Source organism: Bombina bombina, chromosome 4, assembly GCF_027579735.1.
Source record: "Bombina bombina isolate aBomBom1 chromosome 4, aBomBom1.pri, whole genome shotgun sequence".
In the NCBI taxonomy this organism is placed as follows: domain Eukaryota; kingdom Metazoa; phylum Chordata; class Amphibia; order Anura; family Bombinatoridae; genus Bombina; species Bombina bombina.
Window position 1 is genome coordinate 61972684 of NC_069502.1, and position 27833 is coordinate 62000516.

General features: G+C 38.8%; 1 protein-coding gene across 1 annotated transcript in view; it reads left to right on the forward strand.

Moving 5' to 3' along the window:
* Window positions 1-223: 223 nt before the first annotated feature.
* Window positions 224-27833, forward strand: part of SELENOI (selenoprotein I) — a gene marked incomplete in the record, with an annotated part of 159067 nt that continues 131457 nt past the window's right edge. Inside the window, 2 exon segments of the mRNA XM_053709491.1 lie at window positions 224-426; window positions 23858-23926. Of these exon segments, the coding sequence (XP_053565466.1) occupies window positions 367-426; window positions 23858-23926 (129 nt within the window).

Sequence of the window (27833 nt, forward strand, 5' to 3'; positions counted from 1 at the left end):
GATCCCGGTGATATCCAGCCCTCATGCCGCCGACTACTAACTAACCTAAAGTCACCTCCTGACGTCGCCGAGGGCAGTGTCCGGGTGGGCGTAGCCCATGTCACCGCAACAAGCTGTGAATCAGCCGATCTCGGCCGCGCCTACCTCAGGCTCCCTGTCACACGCGGCGTCCTCTCTTACTACGCGACGTAGGCACCGGCACGTGACGTCAGTAGGCTTCGCTTCCCTCCCTCTTGTTGGCCGCACGCGCAGCCTGCTCACCCAATCGCTGCAGCCCTATCCGCCTCGCGCTGGGGTCTCTCACGCTGTCCCACCTTCGCATTGCTGCCTTGCGCCCGGTCTCGTGCCCCCACAGCTGTTGCCGCCATGGGTTGGTGTTGTGAGTACGTGACGCCCGAGCAGTTGGCAGGCTTTGATAAGTACAAGGTGAGGGGGCTACCGTGTAGGTACCGTGTGTGTAAAGGAGTCTGTGTCCGGTGAAGGTCTCTGTCACACCCAGTATTGAATGAGACGACTCCTGGTGTGCTATAATATTGTATTCTTGCATGTGTACCAGCTGTGTGTGTCATGCACTCCTAAACGTGCCTTGTGGTGTATAGTGTGTCACATTCCTCTAGATTTACTAATAGGTAGCTCTGCTCTAAAGAGGTTTTAAAGGGACAGTAAACACACATTTTCATATAACTTCATGTTATAGACACTGCTATAAAGAATATGCACAAAAGATCTAAAAATCCAGTATAACACCTTTTAAAAACTCATTAGAAACTTAGTACTGTAGGTGAGGTTAGGCTGGGACACCCACTGAAAGGTGCTGAGAAAACTGCAAGAACAGACCCTTCCGTGCATATGAAAAGTCCCATTACACAAACAGGAGCAAGAAGGAGTCTGTAGACTTGAGTCTAAATATGATACTTTGGGGCTGGGTTAGGAGTCTGAAAATCAGCACAATGTTATTAAAAAAAAAAAAAAAAAAAAGCAAAAATATAGATTGTTACAAAAACACTCCCAGATGGGCTATATAATTAGATCATTTACAAAACATGTATGCAAAGTAAAATCTAGTGTACAACGTCCCTTTAACTAAAACTACTCTCTTTCTCCATTTTTCAGTGAATGTGGATGGTTAGCCTATGTAGGATATACAGTATGTGTGTGTATATATATATATATATATATATATATATAACAGTAGTAATAAAGAAGGCAATCTCCGTTTACAATTGCGTTTATTGGTAAACGTTTTCGGGGTCTCCCCCGTCCTCAGACCCCGAAAATGTTTACCAATAAACACAATTGTAAACAGAGAGTGCCTTCTTTATTACTAATGTTATGTGAATACTTTTGAAGCGCACCCCAGCAGTTGAAAATTACTGTGCTGGTTCCCTGCTTATGTTGTGGTGTGTGTGTGTGTGTATATATATATATATATATATATATATATATATATATATATATATATATATATATATATATTCTCCCCAGGTGCTTTTTAATGAGTGCACCACATGGCTAAAATTTTAGCCAAAAGTAAGGAAAAATGTACTAATATTAAAAAAAAGTTTATTGGGCAAATTATCATTAAATATGTTTGTTAAATTATGCAATTATTATTTTTTGTTGTTGTTTGGGTGTTCACATTCATAGAATATTTTTTTTTTATCCAGTTCTTGTGTTTTTTCTACAGAGATGGTATACGTTGCAACCCGATCTCTGTCCTTTAGTGAAGGGTCACAATAACATAAGGGAGTTGACTCTCTTCGTATTAAAGGGACAGGAAACCCAAACATTTTCTTTCATGATTTAGTTAGAATATACAATTTTAAAGGGACATAATAGAGGAATACTGCTACACTTCATTGACGAGGCCCAATGAAGGCCGAAACGATCGTATGGGGTTGCTGTGTTCCTTGTTCAGAGAGGAATTGCCTGGTATTTTGGCGCTGGACTGACCGTAATAGGCGAGATCAGACTGATATACTACAGGAAAGTTCTACTCTGTAAAAAGCATTACTGGGCTAAAAGAAGCTGCACCCAGGTGGTAAATCGCCATAGAACAGGCTAACAATGGTATTGAGCTTGTTGTTCGTTCCTGTGAGTGCACTTCTCTGTATGTGTGGAGAATATATATATATATATATATATATATATATTACACACACACAGCCACCAATCGGCTGCTATAACCTAGGTTGTTGCTGCTCCTGAGCTTGGCTAGATAAACCTTTCAGCAAATGATAACAAGAGAAGGAAAAAAATAAATAGAAATAAATTGGAAATTTGTATACAACTGTATTCTCTGTCTAAATCATGAATGTCTAATTATGACTTTACTGTCCCTTTTAATGAAGTTGGAAAATTGTGTGCCAGAAACCATGCTGTCAAAATCAACTCTTTCCAGTTTCTCTCTATTCTCTCATTCTCTAGTTCCTATGTTAAATGTACAAAAAAGAAAATGTTTTAACATGTTAGTTATATATTATTATTATCGTTTATTTGTAGAGCGCCAACAGATGTTGCAGCGCTATAAACATAGGCGGAATATAAGGAAACATTTTTAGGGATCAGATGGGTAGAGGGCCCTGCCAAGAGTCACACTGTTGTAGTCAGCTCTAAAGGTGATCTCCAAACAGCATGGCTCTTAGGCTTACATGCTAAGGGGGTTCAAGGGGATAACAATGGAGGGGAGGAAACGGTATATAGAAAGGTTAGTGTAGGTTGTATGCATCCCTGAACATCCCTCAACAGATTGTTGTTTCCCCCCGGGCAGTGACATTTGTGCAAAGGGGCTGAACAACGATTAGTTGATTGCAGATGATTCATCTGTCAATCAATTGCTGAAAATGGAGACTGGAGCTTCAGATCTTATCCCTATAGCGTTCCTAGTGAAATATATCTGAAGATAAGTATATACTAACCATTTCATGAATAAAACTCTCATAGCTCGTCTTATCCCTATAGCGATCGATTGAAACAAATAAATCGATCGCCGTTCTTAGCTGCTACAGCAGTCCACGACAATTTTTTTTTTTTTTTTTTGCTAAGAGGTGGCATTTTCACCTCTTAGCCAATAGCCGTGCGGTAAATCCGACTCCCATGGGCGCCAAGCCGGATTTACCGCACGGCTATTGGCTAAGAGGTGAAAATGCCACCTCTTAGCAAAAACATTTTTTAGCTGTGGGCTGCTGTAGCAGCTAAGAACGGCGATCGGTTGAAACAAATAAAGGAGCTTTCTACATTAAGTATCTTATACTTCATAAATGAAAGTGCCCTTTATTTGTTTCAATAGTCAGTCCTAGCGTTTGTACAAAGCTAGGATTTGACTTTCACTTTCATTTCAAAATGACCTGCTGAAAAATTTTGACTAAGAAAAATGTCATCACAGAAAGTGAAAAAAGTTCTGCCTCTGGGGTTACAGTCCATTCTATATCCTTAATACAATACTGGGACCTAACTAAACACGTACGGTGAGACCTGTATGTGCAGCCACCAATCACCAGCTAGCTCCCAGTAGTTAATTGATACAAATAAAACAAAATTGATTTGATAATAGAAGCAAGTCTCGCTAAATCTGAACCATGAACGTCTGATTTTGACTTTCATGTCCCTTTTAATTTATGCTGCCGATTTGCCTAAACTAATGCTGACTCATTTTTCTATTCTTTGGTGAATTTATTATAGAGAATAACATAGCAAAGTCAATTATTGCCAGTGTACACTCTGTTATCTGCATTATGAGGATGCACAGACCTCTCTAGTATCACAAAACTTTCCATTCCTATAAAGTGATTCACTGAAGCTCAAAGTACCCATCCAAATCCTAGCAAATTAGCTATTTATAAGAGGACAAGAAATAGAATGTTCACACTGCAGTTATTTATATTCTGAGTGAACCTTGGACAGTGCCTCTTGGGGAGGGCTATGCTTTGTGACTTGTTGCATCCCTAAGCTAAAATCAGCTTGTCACTTGGGAAGGGGTGTAATGTTTCTGTGTGTGTGTATTTATCGATCTTGGGGCTTAGGGGTCACCTTCAGAGCCCCCAATTGGAATTCAGTCTAAGGTATAGTCTAGCGTACTATTAGAGGGTGATTCTAGTGATAAAACATGCTCTAATTCATGAGCATGTCAGTGTTTTACTAGCAATGCTGCAGAGCTGTTTTTAACTCTCACAAAGGGGTTAAAGGGACATTAAACACTAAATACATGTCATGCCATGTTGAAATCCTTTCACTACATTGCAGTGCTGATGTGTTTGCACATGTGCCACAGCCCTACTTCAGATAGTTGCAGTGAAACCTAGGTTCCATAATGGCAGCACTCATGGTTAGATGGTGCATGAAATGGATTTTGTATTTAGTTGTACAGATGGGTTGTGTGACTAGCACTGCCAATTGGATGAGCAGCAATTTCTGTTTGTGTTTAACCCCTTTGTTAAACACATAGCTTTGCAGCATCGCTAGTGATAAAAAAAAACAAATCAGAGCATGTCATTTTCTCACTATAATGGCCCTTTAAGCAGTATTTTAAAGAGTAATATTTGTAAGCTGCATGCTTGCTTTGCAAAGCAGCAAAACACTGCTGCTTGTACTTTTTTTCTTTTTTTTTTTACATTCTAAAGTTCCATTTTTTTAACCCTTTGAGTGCTAAGCACTTTCCCACCTGGGTGCTAATATTTTCTAAGTTTATTTTATTTTTGAATTTTTTTTGCAGACCCCAAGACTTACACTGTTGGAAAGGTTAGACGATTACCTTTCCAACAGTGGGTCTTGGGGGTCTGTAGCTGCTTAGATGCCTGAGATACAGGCTTCTAAGCAGCATGCCCCCTCTTCTTCTACTTAACATTAAGTATAAATAAAGTTGCGCGGTGATGTCATCACGTCATTGTGCGTGACGTCACTGCGCATCAAGTGAAGCCCCGGTGATGCCTGTCACTACACTACTACTACTACAGGCATGATCACATTTCTTGCTCTGTTTGATTAGGTTTACTCTCCCAGCATGTGAGTAATAGTGTTTATTCTTAGCGCCTCAGGAATTCCTTTACTTACTATAGTTGTTCAATGTTGATGTCACGCTGTATGATTTCCAGTTATAAGTTGAATGTGAGATATCACCATGATTATGTGCCGGATATCATCACCATGATTATGTGCCGGATATCATCACCATGGTTATGTGCCGGATATCATCACCATGGTTATGTGCCGGATATCATCACCATGGTTATGTGCCGGATATCATCACCATGGTTATGTGCCGGATATCATCACCATGATTATGTGCCGGATATCATCACCATGATTATGTGCCGGATATCATCACCATGATTATGTGCCGGATAACACTGCTGGGATTATATGTGCCGGATATCACACATAACTAACCCTATTTAGCAGGGTTGGGTTTGAATTAAATCAATTTAAATCACTAGTCAGTAAGATGCAATTTTCTGACTCTAGTTTAATAAGTTAATAATTGATATCTGAACAACCTTTCTGCTGTACTTTATTTGAAGGAGAAAACTAATTGTTACTCATAATCATTTAAATAGTTTTATTTAAAGGGACACTAAACTCAAATTTTTCTTTCATGATTCAGATAGAGCATGCACTTTTAAGCAACTTTCTAATTTACTCTTATTATACATTTTCTTCATTCTCTTGCTATCTTTATTTAAAAAAAGCAGAAATGTGATGCATAGGAACCGGCCCATTTTTGGTTGATAACCTGGGTAATGCTTGCTTATTGGGTTGCTAAATGAAGCCCCCAATAAGCAAGCACTATCCATGGTGCTGAACCTAAAATGGACTGGCTGCTAAGATTTACAATCATGATGTTCATATAAAGATAGCAAGAGAACAAAGAAAAAATTGATAAGTATAAATTAGAAAGTTGCTTAAAATTTCATGCTCTATCTGAATCGTGAAAGAAAGAAAATTGGGTTCAGTGTCCCTTTAACTAAAACCATAACATTATAGGTTTCACTTTCTTTTTTACTACCTGCCTCTCCCTCCTCACGCTTGGTAGTCATTCCTTTGCACTACCTTACAGTTGTGACTTTTTTATTTGTTTTCAGCTATGTGGTTAAAAATATTTTTATTGTAAGTCAGAAGGCAATAAAAACACTTTTTTTCGTGTCAAACTGATAAACAAACATATTGAATTTTATACTTTTTATTTTATTTTAAAGAACCAAAATCAAAATATGACAAATATAGTGCTTTATTGAAAACCTATTCTCTGTGCACTTGTTGGCTCCTGCCCACTTCCTGTACTGACCCAAGCCCCTTTGTGGGGCTATTACCAGAAGCTATGGAGCCTACTTCCAAAGATTAATTAGTAGTTAATAAAGTTAAAGGCACATATGTTGAAGAAGTGTTCTGCACTTGATGTCAGAGCAAATAAGACGTTTGACCAAAATGATAGCTGCAACTGTTTAATGTCCTTTCAAACAGTGGCCTGGCTAGGGCACAAGCACCAGAGGTAGTGGCCTAGTGTCACTAGCATTGTCAGCCAGATGATGATAAAAAAGGCCCCTGCACTGGGCTCGAGTCCTAGATCTAAGTTCTCTTCAAGGTCAAAGGAGTTATTTTGCTGCCTGTAGTACAGTTATAATATGTCTAATATCACATGAACATGCATAATACTTTACAAATGCAACTTTGAAAGTACTAGTATAGTTCAAGTGATTAGTCAAATCAATTCACTTTTGAACAGGTATAACTAGATTTTTCATTTTTAATGCTTGCCCCTCCCTCCTCACACTTAGGTTCTTGTGCAGATCTACAATAGTCTATTCAGTGAGATTCTTAGTAAAACTTAGTATGATTCTGGGTACATAGATTTAAAGGGGAGCAATGGCATTAAAAGGACAGTAAAGTAAAAAATGAACTTTCATGATTCAGAAAGAAAATGCAATTTTTAACAATTTTCCAATTGACTTCTCTTTTCTAATTTGCTTTGTTCTCTTGGAATCCAATGTTGAAAAAGCTGCATAGGTAGACTCGGAAGCAATGCACTTCTGTCAGCTAGCTGCTTGTCGCTGTCTCAGCAATGCATTTAGCTAGGCCCCAGTAGAGCATTGCTCTCCTTCAACAAAGGCTTCCAAGAGATTTAGCAAATCTGATAATAGAAATACATCTGAAATCTGTAAATTGTATACTCTATCTGAAACCCACAAATTCTTTCATGATTATATCCCTTTAAAGGGCCAGTAAACCCACCAAATAATGTTATATAATTGTGCACATAGTACAGAATTATATAACATTAGCCTAGCGGCAGTTTTCTAAAGCAAAGTATTTCAGAGATATCTACCTACGAAATTGAATTTTACAGACTGCCGCTCCTGTCTCTGAGTGGGTCTGTTTTTTACCTTAGCGCATAGGGCATGCTGCCTAGTCACAGTGCGCCCGATCGCGCCATTAAACTGAATGTAGCCCAGTCTGGTAACGGTAGCGAGCTACATTCAGTTTAATGGTGCGATCGGGCACTTTAAGGTCTATTTATCAACTCTGTTGATTTTATAACATTTTGCTGTGAAGAAGAGGCATGTTACTTCTGCAGACACAAACTCACAGTTGTGAGAACTATAAAACCAATAATATGTGATAATATCTTCAAGGTAGAAAAATTGTCCAAAATAATCTGACAGAACCCTTTGGGGAGAGAATGACATTGTGAATGGATTAATGGAATTCATTTACAAAAATATAACATTACAGCCAATAATATACAGCATCTTGCTATAAAATTTAAAACAAATCTATATTTCATGATGAATAACCTTTTGGATTATAATGTATCTTAAATAGAAACTATCTTTTAGTTAGATCGCGAGATTTCAGTTATGGGATCGGGTTAGGGGGGCCTCCCTATGGCACTAGGCACGCCCTCCAGAATGCGATCGCATTCAGAAAGCGCTGTTGGCTTCAGGACAGAAAAATGGCTAGGATGTTCTATTCCGTCCTAACGGCGCTAAAGCAGGCATTAAAAGGTAAAAAAAAATCCAATATATTTTATTTTTTAAATCATTGATTTTTATCCCCCTGATATGTTACTAGCAGTCTAATTATAAATGTAATGTGCCTTACGTTACATTTGTTTGAATGCAAACAAGAATATCATGTCCATAGTGTGCCAAGTTGTGGTGTATAAATGAAGTTATGTTACACAGCTTCAGTCTGACCTTACTGCTCTGTTTGGTTTATCTGTAGAACAGTGAGATAAAGCTGTTTGTGTCTTCTCACATGTCCTGTTGTGACAACTAGTCTGCAGTTCAGTCACCTCCGCATGGGTTATAGCTGTTTTAGTAGTGGTAAACCACGTTGTGAAATCTGGTGTTAGTTTTGTAGTATGTTGTTTATTTTTCTCCTTGTGTGTTCCTTCACATATTAATAAATATCTGTTTTTGTGTTGAGTGTAGCTTTCTGTTTTAAATTAACACCATACATGTTTTATCAGATCGGTTAGCTGTGGAACTATGTAGTGAGAGTCCCTCCCATTCTGATTACTTATATCTACATTATTACACAAATTGTTATGATTTAATCTATTGATCGCCTGAAATATAACATACCATGGACATATACTCATTGATTTCCTGTAATAAATACCTCATTGTTTTTTTATCTGTGTGTATGTATATATATATATATATATGTATGTATATAATATATATATAAATATTGTGATTGTGCCTGTAACATAAACTGTGTATTCAGATGGTTAAATGACTGTTTTGTAAAACATAAGCAATTTTACCCCTTGATTACTTCATACATTTCCGACTCCTAAGGCCAGGTTTGTAGTTTGAATTATGTTGTCTCTGTCAGTGCAAATTTGAGTCAAAGGGTTGGTAAGATAAGTGGCAGATAACTACTGATATAAACCTGTTCCTTCTCCTAGCCAAAGTGCCTGTGCCGGGGCACATTTTCTAGGTGTGCCCTGCCATAAATATTTGAAACATTTTGTACCTTTCTACTGTTCTTTGTATTTTTCCCCTCTTATCCCAAGACTCGTAACTAGTCTTAAAGGGACAGAAAACACATTGATTTTAATATAAAATGTTTTGTTATGAGTAGAAAAACAACAATGTTGTAATATTTATTTTCGCCCTTTTAGTGTGATTTAGCTCTAAAATTGTACTTCCTAATTCTTAGAGTACTCAAGACTAACGCTACTACATATCTGTGCCTAATTGGCTTTAACAGATAGCAGACTGCAAAAAAAATGTACTTTATACTAACATTATGACTGTGGCAAGCCTTGTGTGCAGACTCAAGCCCACATTGGCTCAGACAAAAAAGGCAAGTAGTAGGTGGAGTTTGCTGCAATTGTTTTCTCTTGTAAGGTGTATCCAGTCCACGGATCATCCATTACTTGTGGGATATTCTCCTTCCCAACAGGAAGTTGCAAGAGTACACCCACAGCAGAGCTGCTATATAGCTCCTCCCCTAACTGCCATATCCAGTCATTCTCTTGCAACTCTCAACAAAGATGGAGGTAGTAAGAGGAAAGTGGTGAAATATAGTTAGTTTTTTCTTCAATCAAAAGTTTATTATTTTTAAATAGTACCAGAGTTGTACTATTTTATCTCAGGCAGAATTTAGAAGAAGAATCTGCCTGCGTTTTCTATGATCTTAGCAGAAGTAACTAAGATCCACTTCTGTTCTCACATATGTCTGAGGAGTGAGGTAACTTCAGAGGGAGAATGGCGTGCAGGTTATCCTGCAATGAGGTATGTGCAGTTTTAAGTTTTTCTAGGGATGGAATTGCTAGAAAATGCTGCTGATACCGGATTAATTTAAGTTAAGCCTAAATACAGTGATTTAATAGCGACTAGTATCAGGCTTACTATCAGAGATATGTACTCTTATCAATCTACTATATAAAACGTTTGCTGGCAGGTTTAATCGTTTTTATATATGTTTTGGTGATAAAACTTATTGGGGCCTATTTTTTTCCACATGGCTGGCTTGATTTTTGCATAGAATCTGTTTCCTGAGGCTTTCCACTGTTGTAATTTGAGTGGGAGGGGCCTATTTTAGCGCTTTTTTGCGCAGTTAAAATTACAGACAGAGACATTCAGCTTCCCTCAGCAGTTCCCTGCATGCTATAGGACATCTCTGAAGGGCTCTAAAGGCTTCAAAAGTCGTGTATTGAGGAAGGTAAAGTCACAGTGGAGCTGTGGCAGCTGTTGTGACTGTTTAAAAACGTCTTTTTTGTTTTGTTAATCCGTTTTTTGCATTAAGGGGTTAATCATCCATTTGCAAGTGGGTGCAATGCTCTGCTAACTTGTTACATACACTGTAAAAATTTCGTTTGTTTAACTGCCTTTTTTCACTGTTTTTCAAATTTTGACAATTTGTTTCTCTTAAAGGCACAGTAACGTTTTTTATATTGCTTGTTAACTTGATTTAAAGTGTTTTCCAAGCTTGCTAGTCTCATTGCTAGTCTGTACAAACATGTCTGACATAGAGGAAACTCCTTGTTCATTATGTTTAAAAGCCATGGTGGAACCCCATATGAGAATGTATTGATTTCACTTTAAACAATAAAGATCAGTTTTTATCTTTAAAAAATTTATCACCAGAGGATTCTGACGAGGGGGAAGTTATGCCGACTAACTCTCCCCACGTGTCAGATCCTTTGACTCCCGCTCAAGGGACTCACGCTAAAATGGCGCCAAGTACATCGACGCCCATAGCGATTACTTTACAGGACATGGCGGCGGTCATGGATAATACACTGTCAGCGGTATTAGCCAAACTGCCTGAATTCAGAGGAAAGCGAGATAGCTCTGGGATTAGGCGTAATACAGAGCATGCAGACGCTTTAAGGCCCATGTCTGATACTGCGTCACAATATGCAGAAGCTGAGGAAGGAGAGCTTCAGTCTGTGGGTGACATTTCTGACTCGGGGAAGCCTGATTCGGATATTTCTACTTTTAAATTTAAGCTTGAGAACCTCCGTGTATTGCTTAGAGAGGTTTTAGCTGCTCTGAATGACTGTGACACAATTGCAGTGCCAGAGAAATTGTGTAGACTGGATAAATACTATGCAGTGCCGGTGTGTACTGATGTTTTTCCAATACCTAAAAGGTTTACTGAAATTATTTCTAAGGAGTGGGATAGACCCGGTGTGCCGTTTCCCCCCCCCCCCCCTCCTATTTTTAGAAAAATGTTTCCAATAGAAGCCACCACGCGGGACTTATGGCAGACGGTCCCTAAGGTGGAGGGAGCAGTTTCTACCTTAGCAAAGCGTACTACTATCCCTGTCGAGGACAGTTGTGCTTTTTCAGATCCAATGGATAAAAAATTAGAGGGTTACCTTAAGAAAATGTTTATTCAACAAGGTTTTATCCTGCAGCCCCTTGCATGCATTGCTCCTGTCACTGCTGCTGCGGCGTTTTGGTTTGAGTCTCTGGAAGAGGCTTTACAGACAACTACTCCATTGACTGAAATACTTGACAAGCTTACAGCACTTAAGCTAGCTAATTCTTTTGTTTCTGATGCCATTGTTCATTTGACTAAACTAACGGCTAAGAATTCTGGATTCGCCATCCAGGCGCGTAGGGCGCTATGGCTTAAATCTTGGTCAGCTGACGTGACTTCAAAGTCTAAACTATTTAACATTCCCTTCAAGGGGCAGACCCTATTCGGGCCTGGTTTGAAGGAAATTATTGCTGACATTACTGGAGGTAAGGGACATGCCCTTCCTCAGGACAGGGCCAAATCAAGGGCCAAACAGTCTAATTTTCGTGCCTTTCGAAACTTCAAGGCAGGTGCAGCATCAACTTCCTCTGCTACAAAACAAGAGGGAACTTTTGCTCAGCCCAAGCCGGCCTGGAAACCTAACCAGTCCTGGAACAAAGGCAAGCAGGACAAAAAGCCTGCTGCTGCCTCTAAGACAGCATGAAGGAACGGCCCCTATCCGGTAACGGATCTAGTAGGGGGCAGACTTTCTCTCTTCGCCCAGGCGTGGGCAAGAGATGTTCAGGATCCCTGGGCGTTGGAGATTATATCTCAGGGATATCTTCTGGACTTCAAAGCTTCCCCCCCCCCCCCCCCCCCCCACAAGGGAGATTTCACCTTTCACGATTATCTGTAAACCATATAAAGAAAGAGGCATTCTTACGCTGTGTACAAGACCTTCTAGTTATGGGAGTGATCCATCCAGTTCCTCGGGAAGAAACAGGGATAGGGATTTTATTCAAATCTGTTTGTGGTTCCCAAAAAAGAGGGAACCTTCAGACCAATTTTGGATCTAAAGATCTTAAACAAATTCCTCAGAGTTCCATCTTTCAAAATGGAAACTATTCGGACCATCCTACCTATGATCCAGGAGGGTCAGTACATGACCACAGGGGATTTAAAGGATGCTTACCTTCACATTCCGATACACAAAGATCATCATCGGTTCTTAAGGTTTGCCATTCTAGACAGGCATTACCAATTTGTGGCTCTTCCCTTCGGGTTAGCTAAAGCCCCAAGAATTTTTACAAAGGTTCTGGGGTCGCTTCTGGCGGTCCTAAGGCCGCGGGGCATAGCAGTAGCCCCTTATCTGGACGACATCCTGATACAGGCGTCAAACTTTCAGATTGCCAAGTCCCATACGGACATAGTCCTGGCATTTCTCAGGTCACATGGGTGGAAGGTGAACGAGGAGAAGAGTTCTCTATCCCCACTCACAAAAGTCTCCTTCCTCGGGACTCTGATAGATTCTGTAGAAATGAAGATTTACCTGACAGAATCCAGGTTATCAAAGCTTCTAAACTCTTGCCGTGTTCATTCTATTCCGCGCCCTTCGGTGGCTCAATGCATGGAAGTAATCCGGCTTAATGGTAGCGGCGATGGACATAGTACCATTTGCGCGCCTACATCTCAGACCGCTGCAACTATACATGCTCAGTCAGTGGAACGGGGATTACACAGATTTGTCACCTCTGCTAAATCTGGATCAAGAGACCAGGGATTCTCTTCTCTGGTGGCTATCTCGGGTCCATCTGTCCAAAGGTATGACCTTTCGCAGGCCAGATTGGACAATAGTAACAGATGCCAGCCTTCTAGGTTGGGGTGCAGTCTGGAACTCCCTGAAGGCTCAGGGATCGTGGACTCAGGAGGAGAAACTCCTTCCAATAAATATTCTGGAATTGAGAGCAATTTTCAATGCTCTTCTAGCTTGGCCTCAGTTAGCAACCCTGAGGTTCATCAGATTTCAGTCGGACAACATCACGACTGTGGCTTACATCAACCATCAAGGGGGAACCAGGAGTTCCCTAGCGATGTTAGAAGTCTCCAAGATAATTCGGGGGGCAGAGACTCACTCTTGCCACCTATCAGCGATCCATATCCCAGGTGTAGAGAACTGGGAGGCGGATTTTCTAAGTCGTCAGACTTTTCATCCGGGGGAGTGGGAACTCCATCCGGAGGTGTTTGCTCAATTGATTCAAATCAAACAGGAGAGAGCATCGGTGATCTTGATAGTGCCTGCGTGGCCACGCAGGGCCTGGTATGCAGACCTAGTGGACATGTCATCCTTTCCACCATGGACTCTGCCACTGAGACAAGACCTTCTATTACAAGGTCATTTCAATCATCCAAATCTAATTTCTCTGAGACTGACTGCCTGGAGATTTAACGCTTGATTTTATCAAAGCGTGGCTTCTCCGAGTCAGTCATTGATACCTTAATACAGGCATGAAAGCCTGTCACCAGGAAAATCTACCATAAGATATGGCGTAAATATCTTTATTGGTGTGAATCCAAGAATTACTCATGGAGTAAGGTTAGGATTCCTAGGATATTGTCTTTTCTCCAAGAGGGTTGGAAAAAGGATTATCAGTTAGTTCTTTAAAGGGACAGATTTCTGCTCTGTCTATTCTTTTACATAAGCGTCTGGCAGATGTTCCAGACGTTCAGGCATTTTGTCAGGCTTTGGTTAGAATCAAGCCTGTGTTTAAACCTGTTGCTCCTCCATGGAGCTTAATGTTCTTCAAGGGGTTTCCGTTTGAACCTCTTCATTCCATAGATATCAAACTTTTATCTTGGAAAGTTCTGTTTTTGATGGCTATTTCCTCGGCTCGTAGAGTATCCGAGTTATCTGCTTTACAATGTGATTCTCCTTATCTGTTTTCCATACAGATAAAGTAGTTCTGCGTACAAAACCTGGGTTTTTACCTAAGGTGGTATCTACTAAGAATATCAATCAAGAGATTGTTGTTCCATCATTGTGTCCTAATCCTTCTTCAAAGAAGGAACGTCTTTTACATAATCTGGACGTGGTCCGTGCTTTGAAGTTTTACTTACTAGCTACTAAAGATTTTCGTCAAACATCTACTTTGTTTGTTGTTTACTCTGGACAGAGGAGAGGTCAAAAGGCTTCGGCAACCTTTCTTTTTGGCTAAGAAGCGTAATATGCTTAGCCTATGAGACTGCTGGACAGCAGCCTCCTGAAAGGATTACAGCTCATTCCACTAGAGCTGTGGCTTCCACTTGGGCCTTTAAAAATGAGGCTTCTGTTGAACAGATTTGCAAGGCGGCGACTTGGTCTTCGCTTCATACCTTTTCAAAATTCTACAAATTTGATACTTTTGCTTCTTCTGAGGCTATTTTTGGGAGAAAGGTTTTACAGGCAGTGGTACCTTCCGTTTAAGTTCCTGCCTTGTCCCTCCCTTCATCCGTGTACTTTAGCTTTGGTATTGGTATCCCACAAGTAATGGATGATCCGTTGACTGGATACACCTTACAAGAGAAAACACAATTTATGCTTACCTGATGAATTTATTTCTCTTGTGGTGTATCCAGTCCACGGCCCGCCCTGTCTTTTAAAGGCAGGTCTAAATTGTAATTTAAACTACAGTCACCACTGCACCCTATGGTTTTCTCCTTTCTTGGCTTGTTTCGGTCGAATGACTGGATATGGCAGTTAGGGGAGGAGCTATATAGCAGCTCTGCTGTGGGTGTCCTCTTGCAACTTCCTGTTGGGAAGGAGAATATCCCACAAGTAATGGATCCGTGGACTGGATACACCACAAGAGAAATACATTTATCAGGTAAGCATAAATTGTGTTTTTCAATAGCCAAACAAGATGTTTTGAATAAGGCTGATAGTTCTGTTGCCTTACTATATAGAACAGTATTTTTATCAGGTTTACTAATTGTCCTTGAATGTCAGGATCTTTGTTTCCTAAGCTCTACTGGGGAGAGTTTTGAAAATGCGAGATGAATACTTTCTAAATCAAATGGTTTAAAAGGAGATTAAAGTCAAAATGCAACTTGATTCAGATATAGCATATCATTTTAAACAACTTTCCAATTTACTTGCTGTTATTAAAGTGAAGGTAAACTTTCAAGAATGAGTGCCCGGTTTTTAAAAATACTATTAAAAACATGGGCACTTCCATTCATGAAAGCTTAAATTTCACCCGTTTTTCTTAAAATACCTTTTTCTTTTTGAAGCCGCTTCAGCGATTCACCAGCCCATCGCAAGCCTCTTCATACGTCAGCAATGAAAGCATCCTCCAATCACGGCTTCCCCCTGGGGGAATCATTGCCTGAGGCAACACCGTGATTGGAGGAAGCTGGTTTCGTGAGTGGGTAAGTTAACCAGGAAGAAGCAGGCGGGGGCATAGTTTCAGAACAGCAATCCAGCGTTTCAGAAGAAAAAGGCAAGTATTTTTAAAATCCGGTGCAATATCAATTTTCATGAATGAAAATACCCCTGTTTTTAATAGTTTTTTTTTTTTTAAAAACCAGGCACTTTCACGTGAAAATTGACCTTCACTTTAAATTTGCTTTGCTCTGTGTCAGATTTGCTTACATTTTTTGATGGTATAGTATTTTTGAAGAGTAATCCTAGGTAGGCTCAAGAGCAGCAACACACTACTGGGAGCTAGCTGAACACGGGTGAGCCAATGTCAAGATAAAAAATATATATATATATATATATATGTGCAGCCACCGATTAACAGCTAGCACCCAGTAGTGCTCACAAGACTACCTTGTTATGCTTTTAAACAAAAGGATCCAAAGAGAACAAAGCAAGAATGGGAGCGTTACATATTCAGTTTAGTTTTGACTGTTTCTTTAAGGTAAGAAAGCAACATGCGTTAGCATTGCTATTATGTTGGATGTAAATGTTATGTAATCATTAACATTTCATACCATTAAAACTTTACTTTTTTTATTTTTGTTAGTCTTTCTGGACATTAAACAATCAACTCCCAAAAGGGCCATAATAGAGAGTGTGTCATTTTACGGCTATTGACCCTGCACTACTGTGTGTTTAGGTCCTGAGCAGAAACCGCTGCTGATCCAATTGGCAGTGCTAGACATCTGAGACTGCAAACTCATCTGTCAAATAACAAAATAAAGGTAAATGAGCTATTTGTAAACAAGATAATATACTCCAACAGGAAATGGATCATTGGGAAGAAAACTGTACAGTTCATTTTCCCTTTAAGGTTACCCAGAATGTTCTGTCTATGCACATGCATGCACAAACCACTTTTTTGTTTTGTATTTTTTTTTTATTTACGAATAAGCTCTAACGCAACCAGAATGTTCTTTGAACATGAACATTTCAACATCTGTAAATGTAAAAGTGTGCAATTAAGCAAAAGGTTTCAATTCATAGGTTCAAAACACACTGTAGGTTACGGGTTCACAAATACCTTGTTGCCATGCCACCTCTGTGCCCCAACAATACAGCCCAATAAAATCAGTAATCAGGTGACCCACTGTAACTTAGCCTGTTTACTTTTGACTGTAGCATTAAGGGGGGAATAAAAAAGACTATTGTTTACAGCTTTGTTTTTTTTCTAAATTTTCATAAAAATATGCATTAGTTCACAATTTTTGTTGTAGATTTCTCACATGACATGATATATACATAAAATAACGAGTGTAGTTTGAATCTGCCCAGACTGCTGGAAAAAAAATTGGTTAGTTTCTCACTGAAAAAAATGACCTAGAGTAGGATTTATAAAACTCCAAAAGAGGTCAATGCAAGGGTGGGAAATGGCTCTGTTTCCATAGGAACCATGACCATCTGTATCCGTACACAGAGGCACAACATTTTAAAACGGTTGTGAATTGGCAAAAGCTTGTAGAGTTATTTGTGGAATATAAACACATGTTCATGAAGTGGTCACCAAGCACGTGAATGCAGCCCAGAGCTGTGCACATCTGTGGGGCTGCTGCCTGGCAGGTGGTTTGATTGCCAATGAGAACTGGGATATATCCGACTCCGATTTACCACACTTAAAGGCTTTAGTAGATTTGCAGTTTTAATAAAACATGCAGCAGGTTTGTTTAGCCCGGATTCCTATTTGTGACTGTTGCAAAATATATAAGTGGAAAGCCTCTGTCAGTGTCGTTCCAGTTGTCTCTGCTGCTGATTAGAAGTGTCAGCCAGTAAGATGGAAGCAGCTGAAACTATAATTTTAGTATTGATGATTTTATTCAAGGAGGGCAGTGCCATACTCTGCTGAATATGTACCAGCTGCCTGTGGGTTGGTTTAGGAGAGATTTCTTTCTAAGAGATTGGATCTTGATTGAGCCAAAAGAACCAGGACCTCTTTCACAGCTTACACATGTGTAAACACAATCTTTTTTTCCTTTAAAGCCAGACATTTAGGTTTTTAGCTTTAGTGTGCTTTTTTTTGTAATGTACTAGATTTTTAATTTTTTTTGTCCCCTAGGTTTTTAACGAATGTCAAGTCATATGTATGTATTTGAGAGGAAATAAAAATGTGCGTGCTTAGCTTACTATACTGTAAACGGAAGAAAATGTATCCTCTGTTTTCTGTGAAGATAAGAATGGCATGCGCGCACCCAGGTCTGTGTAACTAATGAAACTTTAATGAACTTCATAATGGAGAAAGATCAGATTCCTCTGATTCCTCTGTTTACAATGTCTCATGCACCAAGCAGTGTGAGTTAAAAATAAGACGGACACTTGTCACAGAAAACAGTATAAATACTTTGTTTTAATACATAGTGCTGAGTGCAACTTTTAATAGTAAAACCGCAATAGTATCAAAACAGATCACTACTGCAGTGATGCAAAGTCAGATGGGGGTAATGCCAACTGTCTGGGCAGGTTATATTCGCTAAGGGGTGTGAAAAAAGGTTAAAGTGATAGTTTAATCCTTGCGTTTGTGAAACGCTAGGATTTACCAGTGCAACAAATAGGACTTTCAGTCATAAGGTATAAAATACTTAATGCTGAAAGTTCCTTATTTGTCTGCAACGTTTACACCTCTTAGCCAATAGCCACGCGGGCCAGCTGGTATTATACCGGATAGCTAGCACGCCATTGGCTAAAATTACCTCAATGATAAAAAAGCGTTCTGCCGTGGGCAGCCTGAGGCGCTCAGCGTGGAGAGCGCTGCAGACACAGTAGCTTTCTTCATGAAGTATTTTATAATGTATATGCTGTAACATTGTTAAAGCAGTGTTGTCCACAGATTCTTGCAGTGGACTGTTGGTCTTTAAAGTGCTGTATTTTAAGCATGTAAAGAATTGTGTGTAGATTATGCATGGCAGTGACATCAATGCTCCCTACTTGTAACAGAAGGGAAATGTCATCTGTTGGACAGATGAACCTCCTGAGCAGCTCATAAATCTGTATAGAGATCATTTCTTTCCATTGAGCCATAATATGGTTTGGTTGTCAGCTTAGTCTGGTTTTGGCTTTAGAACTGAGCAGTGCAGTTTTCAATCTTACATCCTGTAAAGTGTTAAAATAAACAATCTATTTTTATTTGTTTTAATTATGAAAAAAAACATTTGCCAACCACTATGGTCTCTGTGCATAGTAAAGTTGAATGAATGAGTGCCCGGTTTAAAAAAAAAATACTATTTAAAACAGGGTCACTTTCATTCATTAAACTTTACATTGCAGCATTTTTTTTTTTTAAATACTTACCTTTTCTTTAGGAAATCCAGACCGCGATCTGGCACTTCAATGATGAAACCGGCTTCCTCCAATCACGGCGTGGCCTCATGAGATGGACGCTCTGGGGTGCACGCCGTGATTGGAGGAAGATGTTTAGTCATTGCTGAGGTAAGTACAGAGGAGCTGCGGGTGGAGGATCGCCGGTCCGGGTTTACTAAAGAAAAAGGTAAGTATTTAAAAAAACGCTGCAATGTAAACTTTAATGAATGAAAGTGCCCCTGTTTTTAATAGTATTTTTAAAAACTAGACACTCATTCATTCAACTTTACATTCACTTTAAGGTAAGCTATTCAGTCACATAGGATGTTTTTCCTCAGTGTTCAGCAATTACCTTCATAGTAGATTCAGCTGTAAGGAAGTTTTTATTATTATTATTTTACATTCCCATAGTAACACTTACTATATACTTTTGTAAGATCGCTTGGTATTTAGATCTCCTCACCTTTTAAGGAACATGCTTTCTGACCGTAAATGCTACAGTGGAAATAATTGAATCAATGGGGGGTAATGGGTAAAACTGGATATATATTTTTTTTTCTCTCATGTTTGAAGGAGAAGTTAATATTTCCAGCCGTAGCATTTTATATTTCCCTAAGAGGAAACCAAGTTCTTTAAGTTTGTCAAAGGCAGCTTCAAGTATGACAGGATGAGTTTTCCCATTCTAGTAAAATGCCTAGTTTACCCAGGGACATATGTGTGCTTATAGCAGTTATCCATAACTAGAGTAGTTATCTTACTTTTTCAATTTGACTAATATAGTTTTACAGTCACTGTAAGCCTTGCAACTAACCTCGCCAGTTTTGCAGTCGCTGCAAGCTTTTTGGTGAACCTCGCCATTTTTGCAGTTGCTGCAAGCCTTGTGGTGAACTTCACCAGTTGTGCAGTCGCTGTAAACCTTTTACTTATGCAATGTGCTGTCACCCATTATAACCAGATTTATCTTATTTACATTGTTTGGTTGGTAAGTACCTTAATTTTAGAGGAGAGATTTGTGCAGTAAAGAATTTTACTTGTGCGCCCAAATTTATAAAACAAAAGAGAGTATTTTTTTTTTTCTTCGCTTTTTCCATAGTCGAATTAGTACAGGTAGAAAACCCTTTATCCAAACTACTTGAGACTGGAAAAGGTTTGAATTTTGGAATATTTGTATCTTTAAAATGGGACAGTTTGGAGAGGGGATAGGACCAAGTATAAACAACAGTATCTCATGTCATTTAGGCAATGTTTACAGGTCATAATACAGCTTATACATGCAACCTAAAGGTAGCTTTATATAATGTTTAAAGTGAAAGTCAATCCTAGCGTTTTTGAAACACTAGGATTGACTATTGAAACAAATAAAGGGGACTTTCATTCATGAAGTATAAGATATTTCATGTAGAAAGCTCCTTTGTTTCAACCAATCGCCGTTCTTAGCTGCTTACGAAGCCCACGGCAAAAAAAAATATTTGCTAAGAGGTGACGTTTTCACCTATTGGCAAATAGCCGTTCAGTAAATCTGGCTCCCAAGGGCGCGAAGCCGGATTTAACGCACGACTAGTGGCTTAGAGGTGAAACCGTCACCCCTCAAGCAAAACCGCAATCTGCCGTGGGCTTACTTAGCAGCTCAGGACGGCAATCGAAACAAATAAAGGAGCTTTCTACATGAAGTATCTTATATGTCATGAATGAAAGTCCTTTATTTGTTTAAATAGTCAATCCTAGCGTTTCAAAAACGCTAGGGTTGACTTTCACTTTAACTTTTGCATACAGATAGTAGTACTATCATAAACTGTGTGTTTTTTTTTTTTTTTTTTTATAGTTTTATTTAAAAAAAAAAAAAATTGGACTTAAGAATAAGTTTGGATTTTTTTTTACCTTTTTTATATGTATATGCTCTTCATTTATCATTGAGAATAAGCAAATTCTCTTGTTAATGCTCACATCTGAAGGGGAACTTTATGTCTGCTATACGCACAAAAAAATAAGCAAGTAACTAGTCGATTTATCAAGATGTACAATGGAAAATATGACTGCAGCAATCTGTCCTTTTTTGTCGTTTCTAGGCAAACTTGAACTGAGTAGGAGAATTTTACAGTTAAATTAGCCGATTTTTAGGTACATTTTAGAATGATAAAAAGGGGCATTAAATCGTGTGCTCATTTTTAGGCGCAAGAATAGAACTTCAATGACAAATCTTGTTCCATAAGGTCCTTATTTGCTTCAAAGTAGAAACTTTATCAGAGGTAGTGACTCAGGTTACAAGAAGTAAGACTGGAGCTACACTATGCGACCCCATGATGTCATTCAGACACATGACCTGATCTATCACCTTGCATGCACTATTACTAACCTATGCCCACCTTAAAGGTCATTATGTCTTCCTCTAAAGTCTCTACTTCAAAATGTTTACGGGCCTTATGGTAGGCTACCTGGTGTTTTATTGTATTGTTTATTGTTTGAACATTTAAAGATTACTCCATTGCATTATGGATCACTTATTTTCGTTCTAGTTGGCGCTCTGTTTTGTTCTTTTGCACGCCTTATCTCTAGATGGTCAACTTGTTTGTTTAATGGTCTCTTGTTCTCACTCTTTTTTTTATATTGTTGCAGTCGCTATAATCAAAGTTACTATTTATTTGTGCTTTTTGTGCTTCCCTCTTATTAGCACCTCCCTGTACAGTACTTGTGTTTCAAGCATGGTCGCCCACTCTAGCTTTTTCTCTTATAATGATCATTGTAACAAGAGATTTTACGTTACTTTTGACAGGATAAGAAATCATTTATAGAAACATAATCCAAGAATGTTTGAATTGTCTGAATCAATCCTAAGGATTATTTGAACAAAGGGTTAATAAATTTGTGTGAAATGGATTTACCGGCAAGTAACAAACGTTAAATAAAATTAGGAGCCAGTAGTAAACTTGTGGGAGTCATGGCTCCTTGGATTTCACTTCAGATAATATGGAGAGGCAAGATGGACCTTCTTGGCTGAACATATGTTCAAATGGAATATGAATTGGTCTATATTTTGTATTTAAAGGGACAGTCTACTTCAGAATTTTTATTGTTTTAAAAGATAGATAATCCCTTTGTTACCCATTTTTGCATAACTAACACATTTATAATAATATACTTTTAACCTCTGTGATTATCTTGTATCTAAGCCTCTGCAAACTGCCCCTTTTTTCAGTTCTTTTGACCGACTTGCAGTCTAGCCAATCAGTGCCTGCTCCCAGATAACTTCTCGTGCACGAACACAGTGTTATCTATATGAAATACGTGAACTAACACCCTCTAGTGGTGAAAAACTGTTAAAATGCAATCTGAAAGAGGTGGGCTTCAAGGTCTAAGAAATTAGCATATGAACCTCCTAGGTTAAGCTTTCAACTAAGAATACCAAGAGAACAAAGCAAAATTGGTGATAAAAGTAAATTGGAAAATTGTTTAAAATTACATGCCCTATCTGAATCATGAAAGTTTATTTTGGCATAGACTGTCCCTTTAATACAACTGGAACCAATATGTTTTGAATCACAGAACATCTGTTGATTTTGGAAAGTGTAAAGTTTGCAATATAAATGCATTACGGGATGGCAAAGTCAACATTTTAACTTTTATGATTCAGATAGAACATGCAATTTTAAACAACATTCCAATTTACCTCTATCTTATTTGCTTTGTTATCATACTTGGGCAGGCTCAGGAGCAGCAATGAACTACTGGGAGCTTAGCTGATGATTGATGGCTGCATATATTTTACTTTTGTCATTAGCTGAACACATTGGATGAGCCATTCTAGTAGTTAATCACTACTCCTTCAAGAAAAGATCCAAGAGAATGAAGTAAATTTGATAGAGCACACCATTTTAAACAACTTCCCAATTTACTTCTTGCTGAATCATGAAAACAATTCTGAGTTTTATGTCCCTTTTAACAACCTGCTATTATTTAAGAATTTAGTCTCCTATTATCTATGAGCAAAGCATTGCCTAATAGGTTATATTAAAGCTATCAAACTTATTATCTTGATACCTGCTCAGTTGCACATTACAAGATTACTTAACATCCGCTGATTGTTGAAAGGATTAGGTAAACAACTTTCCCAGGACTTTAACCCTAAAGTTTGTGTAATGAATGTTGATTCTAATTCTGTGTACTTATTTAGATAGGGTTTCACAGATCAATCATTTTAGTAAATTCTCACAAATATTTTATTCCTCTTCATAATTGTAATGAAAATGTTTCTGCAGGTCCTTTTCAATTGAATTCAACTAGCTCAATTGCACTAGCTCAATTGCTGTTAGTTGATTAAGAGGAGAATAAAGCAATTTTTAACTTGTATTGCAGCAGTTGAAATTATATTGGAAATAAGTTGTAGAGAAAAAAGTTTTTTTTTTTTTAAAAAATTCTCTTTTTAAAAGATTGTGTTTCCCATGCTCTTGAGATATTACACTATCCGCACATTTTTACCTTTTAAATATGTATTGCTCATAAGAACATCTTACATTCAGGAGTCACAGCTTTGAAAGCCTGGACAGGCTAGGGGTGCAGGGTTGAACAAATCCCTGAGAGCCAGTCATCAATTAATATCACTACCACTTTGCTGCTCCATTTTTAACTGTTTTAATCAAACAGCATTTCAATTTGACTGCATTGTGTTAAGGGAAACTTACACAGTGCCGCCAGAGCACATCCCTGTCTGAAAAGAACAACCTGGTGTGGAGCAGTGCTGCAAAGTGAAAATACTAACAGTTTCTGAATGCGCCCTGTTCTTGAGGCAAGAATGTTGCATTTTTTGTGATGACATCTCTGATCACAGCGTGTTCTGTCTTGGTATTCTATATCGTTATATTATAGATATTGAAGAATTTAGGATTTGTAATGACATTTATTTTGTTTACTCTTTTACAGTATAGCGCAGTGGACACTAATCCTATCTCCCTGTATGTGATGCACCCATTTTGGAATTCAATAGTTAATGTAAGTCTGTCATTACATGTTACCTAAACGTAAACTATTATATTGCATGTTTTGTTTATCTTCTTGTTAGTACTTAAGTGCAAGCACTAAATAATTGCATAAACTTTCATCAGCATTTGTATACTGTACACAATGAGTGAAGCTTAGTTTGCACCCTGTAATAGTTAAATGGGCTCTAAAACGCAGTGATAACATGCTTTAATGTGCTAAAGCGTTTTATTATTGTCATGTTGCTAGCAGAGAACTATTATTATTATTTATTTGTATAGCGCAGCCAAATTCTGTTGTGCTGGGATTACAAAGAATACATTTACCCCTCAGGTGTCTTAAGGGTTACTGGGGAATCTGTCATAAAATGTTATAATTTATTATAAGAGAATATGCAAGTGGCAGTACAATGTAAGCACTCTATAGTATAAGGGGAGGTTTACTTACATATCCATGTCCATTGCAGCAGGGCAATTATATGGTATAGTGGTTTCATGGGTTGAACTCAGTTTACATCATACAGATTTATCAGAGCCACTCATACCCAATCATTTCTGATTTTCTGCTTCTTTAATGTATATCCTTTCACTCCTACTCTCCTTTTTATGCTCTATCAAGTAGCTAATGCTGGATACAAGCTTGCAATGCAGATCGCTGTGTGCGCTAATTTGCAACACCGGATTCTCAGGCATGCCTTCTCACAGCCGCTGCTCAAACACTATCTGTGAACTGGCACTGCCTAGGCCCATCCATGCTGGGAGTAATTGGTATGTCACTCTGTAAGATTTAGCTGTGTGATTACCCCCACCATACAGGGCTGCTGATCACTAGCACATAAGACCTTTGGGCATTGCTCCCTCATGTCCCTTTAAACAACTTTAAAAAAAAAGAAACAATATATTGTACTCAAGTCTACTTGTGCAATTAATTATTGTGCCTTGTTAACAAACGGCATTTTCAACCAAAAACTGAATGCTGCATTACGTGCCACAGCCAGTGGATTATTAATGATGGCAAGTATTGTCTCAGAGACAAAATATTTTAATTAATATACAAAACACCCCTAGAGCAGGGTTAGAAAAAAAGAAATGCCTCTAAGTCCAAAGAAACAGCGTAACAAATGTTACTAATTATGAGTGTAAAATGTAACTTATTTTTTAGTATTAAAAAATACAGCAGGAAAAAGAGTGCAGTATAGGCTGCCCGAACATACCTTAAAAACACTACAATACCAGTTGTGTTGGCATAACAGAGAAATATAGTGTATATCTGAGTGAAACGTGGAACCTTTTTTAATTTCATGCCAATATTTACAATACAAGATACTATTGGTTGACGCTGACATGAATGTAACTATTAATCTATCTTCTAGAATATATGTGATACAGTTAGCAACATAGTATAATTGAGAAAAATATCCATCCACGTTTCACTCAGATATACACTATATTTCTCTGTTATGCCAACACAACTGGTATTGTAGTGTTTTTAATGTATGTTCGGGCAGCCTATACTGCTGGACAGATAGCTCAGCATGCTAATGCACTGTGGCTGAGCTCTGTAGCAACTAGAGGGTTGCAGGTTCAATCCCTGGCATTTTTAAAATACTTTATACAGGATTTTCTTTGGCAGGGGGCAGGCACATTTATGTATTTTGAGACTAGGAGGCCCATTTATCAAGCTCCGAATGGAGCATGAGGGCCAGTGTTTCTGGCGAGTCTTCAGACTCGCCAGAAACAGCAGTTATGAAGCAGCGGTCTAAAGGCCACTGCTCCATAACCCTGTCCACCTGCTCTAATGAGGCGGACAGGAATCGCCACAATTTAACCCGATCAAGTTCAATCGGGTTGATTGACACCTCCCTGCTGGCGGCCGATTGACCGCGAGTCTGCAGGGTGCGGCGTTGCACCAGCAGCTCTTGTGAGCTGCTAGTGCGATGCTGAATACGGAGAGCGTATTGCTCTCCGCATTCAGCGATGTCTGTCGGACCTGATCCGCACTGTCTGATCAGGTCTGACAGACATTTGATAATTCAGCCTCAATGGGTTAATCTTCCCTTTATTGGAACTTTTTAAACTTAAATTTTGGGCTAATTTTGTTGAAATACTTTATTAGTATGTGCTTATGTTTTATACAGGGATTTATGTATAAACTTAAAATTTGTCAGTTGGTTTTCTTTGCTCGCTTAGCTAGAACAGGCTGACAAACTGCTTGAGTTTGAAACCAGCTGCAGCTACTTGCATCTTATGTTGTAGGCAGAGGGAAACGCGCGCCTTTTACTTGCTGTGTAGTTTCCTCTCTCTGCTGGTCATGTGACCTTCCGAGGTTGATAAAATGAGCAGCACCTTGAGACCCTTACGGGTGATTAGCCGCGCTTTACAAGTACCCAATACATACATACATACTCTTTTTCGTGCTGTCCTTTTTATTACTAAAAAAATAAGTTACATTTCTTCTGTTATGTGTGATCAGTCCACGGGTCATCATTACTTCTGGGATATAACTCCTCCCCAACAGGAAATGCAAGAGGATTCACCCAGCAGAGCTGCATATAGCTCCTCCCCTCTACGTCAGTCCCAGTCATTCTCTTGCACCCAACGACTAGATAGGATGTGTGAGAGGACTATGGTGATTATACTTAGTTTTTATGACTTCAATCAAAAGTTTGTTATTTTACAATAGCACCGGAGCGTGTTATTACTTCTCTGGCAGAGTTTGAAGAAGAATCTACCAGAGTTTTTTACTATGATTTTAACCGGAGTAGTTAAGATCATATTGCTGTTCTCGGCCATCTGAGGGAGGTAAAAGCTTCAGATCAGGGGACAGCGGGCAGATGAATCTGCATTGAGGTATGTAGCAGTTTTTATTTTCTGAATGGAATTGATGAGAAAATCCTGCCATACCGTTATAATGACATGTATGTATACACTTCAGTATTCTGGGGATGGTATTTCACCGGAACTACTCTGTTAAAGGTCACTAATCCTTTTAATAAGTATTTATCATGTTAAACGTTTTTGCTGGAATGTAGAATCGTTTACATTGCTGAGGTACTGAGTGAATAAATATTTGGGCATTATTTTCCACTTGGCAGTTGTTTGCTTTTAATTGTGACAGTTTCGTTTCTCTTCACTGCTGTGTATGAGAGGGAGGGGCCGTTTTTGGCGCTCTTTGCTACGCATCAAAAATTTCCAGTCAGCTACTCTTATATTTCCTGCATGATCCGGTTCATCTCTGACAGATCTCAGGGGGTCTTCAAACTTCTTTGAAGGGAGGTATATTCTCTCAGCAGAGCTGTGAGAATTTCATATTGACTGTGAATAAAAACGTTGCTCTGTAATTTTTATGTCAAATTTAATTATTGTTATTTTACTAATGGGAACAAACCTTTGCTAAAAGTTGTGTTGTTTTAAAGTTTGATGCTATAACTGTTTTTTTCAGTTCATTATCTCAACTGTCATTTAATCGTTTAGTACCTCTTTGAGGCACAGTACGTTTTTGCTAAAAAAGATTATAACCAGGTTGCAAGTTATTGCTAGTGTGTTAAACATGTCTGACTCAGAGGAAGATATCTGTGTCATTTGTTCCAATGCCAAGGTGGAGCCCAATAGAAATTTATGTACTAACTGTATTGATGCTACTTTAAATAAAAGTCAATCTGTACAATGTGAACAAATTTCACCAAACTGCGAGGGGAGAGTTATGCCGACTAACTCGCCTCACGCGGCAGTACCTGCATCTCCCGCCCGGGAGGTGCGTGATATTTTGGCGCCTAATACATCTGGGCGGCCATTACAGATAACATTACATGATATGGCTACTGTTATGACTGAAGTTTTGTCTAAATTACCAGAACTAAGAGGCAAGCGTGATCACTCTGGGGTGAGAACAGAGTGCGCTGACAATACTAGGGCCATGT